The sequence below is a fragment of the Hylobates moloch genome, unplaced genomic scaffold (genome assembly GCF_009828535.3).
Source record: "Hylobates moloch isolate HMO894 unplaced genomic scaffold, HMol_V3 SCAFFOLD_22, whole genome shotgun sequence".
NCBI classification, from domain to species: Eukaryota; Metazoa; Chordata; class Mammalia; order Primates; family Hylobatidae; genus Hylobates; species Hylobates moloch.
In genome coordinates this window covers 1,990,100-1,997,103 of record NW_026652297.1, presented here as the reverse complement: position 1 = coordinate 1,997,103, position 7,004 = coordinate 1,990,100, and the positions used below count along the sequence as shown (strand labels likewise).

The 7,004-nt window shown below is 49.0% G+C and overlaps 1 protein-coding gene across 6 annotated transcripts in view; it reads left to right on the top strand.

Moving 5' to 3' along the window:
- The first annotated feature begins 1,395 nt into the window (after nt 1-1,395).
- The window catches only part of SMARCD1 (SWI/SNF related, matrix associated, actin dependent regulator of chromatin, subfamily d, member 1), a 19,091-nt gene continuing 13,482 nt past the window's right edge, over nt 1,396-7,004 (top strand). For 4 of the 6 annotated variants that reach the window (XR_009211627.1, XR_004246196.2, XR_009211626.1 and 1 more), the window contains exons 1-9: nt 1,399-1,711; nt 2,331-2,518; nt 2,802-2,844; nt 2,937-3,059; nt 3,544-3,666; nt 4,723-4,839; nt 6,108-6,209; nt 6,458-6,619; nt 6,710-6,807. Coding sequence is in view for 3 of the 6 variants with exons in the window: in XM_032143847.2 (XP_031999738.1) it covers nt 1,535-1,711; nt 2,331-2,518; nt 2,802-2,844; nt 2,937-3,059; nt 3,544-3,666; nt 4,723-4,839; nt 6,108-6,209; nt 6,458-6,619; nt 6,710-6,807 (1,133 nt within the window). In the remaining 3 variants the exon portion in view is untranslated. Of the gene's footprint in view, nt 1,712-2,330; nt 2,519-2,801; nt 2,845-2,936; nt 3,060-3,543; nt 3,667-4,722; nt 4,840-6,107; nt 6,210-6,457; nt 6,620-6,709; nt 6,808-7,004 lie in introns of all 6 variants that reach the window. The other 2 variants (XM_032143849.2, XM_032143848.2) reach the window with 2 other exon arrangements.

Sequence of the window (7,004 nt, the reverse complement as noted above, 5' to 3'; positions counted from 1 at the left end):
GGCAACAAAGGTCCAAAACAGAATCCCCAATACAAAGGATGCTTTAGAGAGAGAGCAGAGTCAAAATTCAAGATAAACTGGAACTTTTTATAAAATCTGGAAGCAGGCTGGCACGGTGGCTCACGCCCGTAATCCCAACACTTTGGGAGGCTGAGACAGGTGGATCACTTGAGGCTAGGAGTTTGAGACCAGCCTATGCAACATAGTGAAACCCCCATTCCTTTTTTTTTTTTTTTTGAGATGAAGTCTCGCTCTGTCGCCCAGGCTGGAGTGCAGTGGCGCAATCTCTGCTCACTGCAAGCTCCGCCTCCCGGGTTCACGCCATTCTCCTGCCTCAGCCTCCCGAGTAGCTGGGACTACAGGCGCCCACCACCACGCCCGGCTAATTTTTTTCTATTTTTAGTAGAGACGGGGTTTCACCATGTTAGCCAGGATGGTCTCGATCTCCTGACCTCGTGATCCGCCCGCCTCGGCCTCCCAAAGTGCTGGGATTACAGGCGTGAGCCACCGCGCCGAGCCCCCCATCCCTATTTTTTAATATTAAAAAAAAAATCTGAGGCCAGGCACAATGGCTCACTGTAATCCCAGCATTTTGGGAGGCTGAGGAGCGCAGATTACTTGAGCTCAGGAGTTCGAGACCAACCTGGGCAACATGGCGAAACCCCGTCCCTACCAAAAATACAAAACAGCCCGGCATGGTGGTGCATGCCTGTGGTCCCAGCTACTCGGGAGGCTTAGGTGGGAGGATCACTCGAGCCTGGGAGGCGGAGGTTGCAGTGAGCTGAGACGGTGCCGCTGCACTCTAGCTTGGGCGAGAGAGGGAGACCTCATCTCAAAAAAAATAAAAAATAAAAAAAAAATCCGGAAGCAGGTTAGGTCAGAGACAAAGTTAGGATGAAGTTCCCACGTGAGGTACTTATTGAGGCACTTTATCTGTGAGTGAGTCCCGGGCCATGAGCAAGGATATCCGGAATCTTGGCTTCGGCTTTATGGCTAACCTGCTGGTTGGTCTTTGCCAAGTCATTCACCTGTGGGTTCAGATTTCCCATTTGTAAAACGGAATAAACTGTGTTTCCCTCCTCAGCCCCTGATAGTTATAGCAGTAAGAAAATGAAACGAAAAGCAATCAAAGCGTTTTGGAAAGTTAATGCCATGCGCCAAGATGAAGCTACTACTCCAAGCCCCTCTTCATCAGAGGGCTCGAGTCGGGGTTGAGACTGGGACTGAGGCTGTGGTCCGTCCCCCTTTCCAGGTCCTTGTCTTCCTCCCGTCGGCCTGGGGGCGCCCGCTCACGGAGCCTCTCTATCGCAGAGCTCGTCTCTATGGTTTTCCCTCCCGGACCGTGAAGGCGGGAGGGCGTGGCCAGCACGCCTTTTCCGCTAGTCGCCCCGCTCTAGCCCATAGTCTCGCTGCCCTGAGCCTCCCGTGCCGGCCGGCCGGCCGGGGGAACAGGCGGGCGCTCGGGGGGCGCTCGGGGGGCGGGGGGAGTTCCGGTTCCGGTTCTTTGTGCAGCTGCATCGGCGGCTCCGGGAAGATGGCGGCCCGGGCGGGTTTCCAGTCTGTGGCTCCGAGCGGCGGCGCCGGAGCCTCAGGAGGGGCGGGCGCGGCTGCTGCCTTGGGCCCGGGCGGAACTCCGGGGCCTCCCGTGCGAATGGGCCCGGCTCCGGGTCAAGGGCTGTACCGCTCGCCGATGCCCGGAGCGGCCTATCCGGTGAGTGGGGCAGGAGGAGGGGCGCGCGGGCCGGGGGCGGGGCCGAGCGGGGACATGGGAGTGACAGGGGTGGGGGGAGAAGTAGGAGGGACTCCCTTGGGAGGGGCTCGGGCTCTGGGTGGGGGTTGGGGGAGGCAGTGTGCAGGAAGAGAGGGGGAGGCAGTTAGCGTCCACACCTGCTCCTAGGGGCATTGTTTCCGTGGGGAGTCGGTAGAGAACCTGGGTGGGTGAAGTGGGTCCAGTGATACCTACACGAGGGCCGGAATGCAAAGGGGCTTGAGCAGCTCCAGTGATCAGAGGAACACAGAACGGGTAGCTGACAGATTGAGGTCAGCTTCTAGAGAGATAGTAGGTAGCAGAGTAAATGTGGAACTGGCGATGTCCGATGTGTCCGATCCAAAAGGGACTGAGAATTTGAGTATAATCTGGCTCTCGTTTAGCTTTTGGACTCTATTTTTCTGTGGAGTCACTACTGGAGCAAAGGGTTCTCCTCTCATTGTCCTCCATTCCATCCCTAAACCTTACTTCATTCAAAGAACTCAGGCATTCCCTGCTTTTCTTTCTCGGTGGGGTTTAGCAGGTGAAACCATGACATCTCTGGGTCCTCTCCCCTCTGTAGAGACCAGGTATGTTGCCAGGCAGCCGAATGACACCTCAGGGACCTTCCATGGGACCCCCTGGCTATGGGGGGAACCCTTCAGTCCGACCTGGCCTGGCCCAGTCAGGGATGGATCAGTCCCGCAAGAGACCTGCCCCTCAGCAGATCCAGCAGGTCCAGCAGCAGGCGGTCCAAAATCGAAACCACAAGTAAGATGATCCTGGGGCAGAGGGAAGGAGGGAGGGAGCCTGGGAGGACACAGGTGGTGGGAGTACCTGAACCAAGAAGTGGTGGTGCTGTGTCAGCAGATGGTGTTACAGAACTCATCCTTGAGAATGCTTGGTGGTGGTGGTGGTGGTGGTGGTGGTAGTTCTTTGATTTGAGAGAAGCTTTGCAATCCCTTCACATTACTATAAATGGACGTGCTGACAGCTTATTTTCACGTTCTGACTAGTTCTGTCCCAACCTGATAACCGTATTTATTCCCAACAGTGCAAAGAAAAAGAAGATGGCTGACAAAATTCTACCTCAAAGGGTGAGTCCAGGCTATATGTCTTCTGGAAAGTGTGGTGAGTTTGAGTATAGAGATGATGATCCTAGATTTCAATTAATTTTTCTGTTCCTAAGATTCGTGAACTGGTACCAGAATCCCAGGCCTATATGGATCTCTTGGCTTTTGAAAGGAAACTGGACCAGACTATCATGAGGAAACGGCTGGATATCCAAGAGGCCTTGAAACGTCCCATCAAGGTAACACAGGAAAGTACTAGGCAGAAAGCCAAAGGAGAGGACCCAGGAACCTTCAGCAGAATTAGGATAAGAAATCAAAGGCACAGCACAACTCTCCTTGGCATTTAAATTGCATCTCTCCCTTCCGCCTACAAGCTGAGAATTACATTAGGAGGATAAGAACAGAATGGCAAAGGGGGAGGGGCTCTTGATATTTCTTGCACTACAAATATACCCTTGTCCATGTTTTCGCTGTAACTGCTCTGCTACCTTGGGAACCTGGCACCTTGCATGACTTTGTCCACCTGGCATCCTACTGTATGCACTTGTACTTAGGCTGATGGCCAGTACTCCTCTTCTAAATGGAATCTTCATCCACCCACCCAAGGGACTGGGTAGACAGTAAGCCAGCCTGTTAGGAGTAATTTTGGGGTTTGGGGAGACCCTTGTCTTCAACATCAGACCACTGAAGCCCCACGATCAATCCTGTTTCTGCCTTCCTCAGCAAAAACGGAAGCTGCGAATTTTCATTTCTAACACTTTCAATCCGGCTAAGTCAGATGCCGAGGATGGGGAAGGGACGGTGGCTTCCTGGGAGCTTCGGGTAGAAGGACGGCTCCTGGAGGATGTGAGTTCAAGGTCCACAATGGTTGGCGTCTAGGGTGGGAGCTGCTGGGAATGAACAGTGTTGTCTGGTCAGCAGGAAGCCTAACTGGTGCTCACAGCTCCTTTTGGGAGCAGTAGGGAGAGGGACACTGTTCGCTGCACTGAAAGACAGTGGTTCTTTGTGTTTGCCCCCACACCTTTGGCCCTCACTGGTATCATATGGAGAACCTTATTGTCCTGGGATCTGATTTGTGGTTTACCTTCCTCTTGGTGCTGCTGGCCATTGGATTTAGCCATATCTGTAGATTATTTAGGTTTTTTTTGTTTGTTTTTGTTTTTTTTGTTGTTGTTTTTAATCGAGTTTGCCCTTAATTTGAGGCTGTGTTTCCTCTCTGAGTCCTTGTGGCATCTCCATCTTCTCAATTTTCATTGGAGGCACCCCACAGTTTAAGTAGGATAGATTTCTCTTGACAGGCTCTTTGTTGCTTCCTGGGGAGCATCACCTGACAGGTGATAGTCCCCAAACTTCCCACCCCAGAAGCTCCTCGGGGAAGCTCACCTTTCTCTCATTCCCTTACATTCTCTGGCTGTTATTTTTAGCTGCTCGCAGGCAAGCTAATTGGAATGCACTTTTGCAGGAGAACCAGGGCTCAGTGTCAGAGCCTCCTTCTCTATATAGGTCCAGTCCATCTGCTGGTGGTGTCATTCTGTCCAAATAAAGCTGTTTTTGTTCTGGCTGCTTATTGCCTGTGATTCATTTCCCCTCTAGAGTCAGACTTTTCTCTGCTCAAACTCGCTTAGTTATGTGCAATGGTTTGCTTAACTTGCCTCATTTCCCTTGGGCAAATGAGGTGGGTAAAACAGTGACCCTCTGTGTTCTAGGCTGCTTCTTCAGGGTTCTGTTGCTACCATGATTGGTTTAATACCTGCAGATGCCTACTTTGCCTATCTCTCCTAAGAGATATTCAAAAGATATTTTTTGAGTTTTTTCCCATTGTTGTTGGGGTTCCTTTCTCATAGGATTTTGTCTTGGGAAGTTTCTTCTGGCCTAATATGATTTTTCTTTTCTCTCCTCCAGTCAGCCTTGTCCAAATATGATGCCACTAAACAAAAGAGGAAGTTCTCTTCTTTTTTTAAGTCCTTGGTGATTGAACTGGACAAAGACCTGTATGGGCCAGACAACCATCTGGTAGAAGTGAGTAGTTCTGCCTTCTAGGCTTTGACTCTGATTGGAGGATGATGGACTTGGGAGCCGTATTTTAATGTCTAAGGAGAGGGGGAGGCATAAAGGAGTCACTCTACGTGTACACAGTACCACTCCAGGTGTACAGTTTGCACATTGACCTCTAGGTGGCACTAGCATGCTTAGTTAGGACCAAGGGCTCTTGTAATCTAACTTGTCCCATCTTTTTAATGTTACTCTCCTGGTCACTGCCGCCTCTTTCAAGGGAAAGTCTACTGGTGGCCTCTTGTATGTGCCAGGCCATCTCTGCATCTTGCTTGTTAATAATGGTGAGGTGTAGTTATCCATGCACCAATCATACTTTTTCCTGGTAGCAGTTGCTGTATTTAGAGTGATTGACTGATAGGGTACTAGTACTTGCCAAGGTTACCATTATAGATCTGGGACTTCCTCTTGATCTCTGCTCTGTTTACATTTACATTCCAATTCACCAAAAATCGTTTATTATGATGCCTGATTGCACAACATTTTGAAGCCCATGTTAGCAACAGTATTCTTTGGAAAACAGGCAAAACCAGAATGACAGTCCAGCCAGCACTCCAAGTGAACTTAACCTGCTCCTTTCTTTGCCACTGTAGCTGCAGCCCCTTAACCTCAACCACTAAGAGACATGGGAAGGTCTTTACCATCTAATAAGGGAAGTAAGTCATAGAATCAATAGAAACTTGTAAATATATTTAATTTAATTCTATAGCAGTAGAGTATAGTGGCTAAGAATGTGGACTGTAGAATCAGACACATCAGAGCTCAAAAGGTGGCTCCGCCACTTACTGGCTGTTTGACCTGGGCAAGTTACTTTATTCTGCTGAGCATTAGTTTTCTCATCTGTAAAATAAGTATAATTGTGCCTATCTTGTGTAGATGTTTGGGAAGTGGGATAATCCAGGTAAATGTCTTAGAATACTCTCACACATAGTAAGTACTCAGTAAATGATAGCTATGTTACTGTTCACATGTGTATTATCCATTTTGTGGATAAAATTATCACTGGACATTCGGGCTTATTTAAATGCAACCACAAACAGAATTAAAAGGTTAATCTACTTATACACAGCCAGTCATCCCAAAGCCGTATGCAGTTTTTTAAAATGCCTCATGCTATTACTCTTCTCCAGTAGCCTCAGTGATCAAAGTTGAATATTCAGTCATTACAGAAGCTCTTCCCTCCCACCCCAGCTCTTCCTCTGGGAGAGCACCCCCTGACATCTTCCTCTCTGTAGTGGCACAGGACCGCCACTACCCAGGAGACCGATGGCTTTCAGGTGAAGCGGCCGGGAGACGTGAATGTACGGTGTACTGTCCTACTGATGCTGGATTACCAGGTATTCTGTGGTGGTGTGAGGGGGTCCAGCTTTCACAGCCACATCCCGTCAGCAGTCTCACTTTAAAGTCTAGTTGTGAATAATTTGCCACTTTGGCACAGAGATAGAGTCTTAGTCATCTCTGAGTTCTTCCTAGAATTTTCTGTCCCAGAAAAAGCACTACGTTGTTTGTTGAACAGCTTGAATGTATTGCTGCATATAGACCCAGCTAACTAGCTTCATCCCCTATACCCTTTGGTTCCCTGCAGCCTCCCCAGTTTAAATTAGACCCCCGCCTAGCTCGACTCCTGGGCATCCATACCCAGACTCGTCCAGTGATCATCCAAGCACTGTGGCAATATATTAAGACACATAAGCTCCAGGACCCTCATGAGCGGGAGTTTGTCATCTGTGACAAGTACCTGCAGCAGGTAAGTAATGGACCCATTCTTTCGCTAGAATCTATTAGAACACTAATTATACTCAAACTGCTAACCTCGTGCATCTCCCCTTTGCTACAGATCTTTGAGTCTCAACGTATGAAGTTTTCAGAGATCCCTCAGCGGCTCCATGCCTTGCTTATGCCACCAGAACCTATCATCATTAATCATGTCATCAGGTAGGCCTGTATGTGGGAGGCAGTGCTGTGCCGGAGCTGCCTTGTACCGATTTGCACAAGCCAGTTGTCAAATTTTCAGGAATTTTGCAAACAGGTTGTTAAACACAACTGTTACTTACAATTAAATTACATAAACTTATAATTAAAAATATTAGACTAAAAGTGGGTAACATATACTCAAAATGTATAACTTCCTA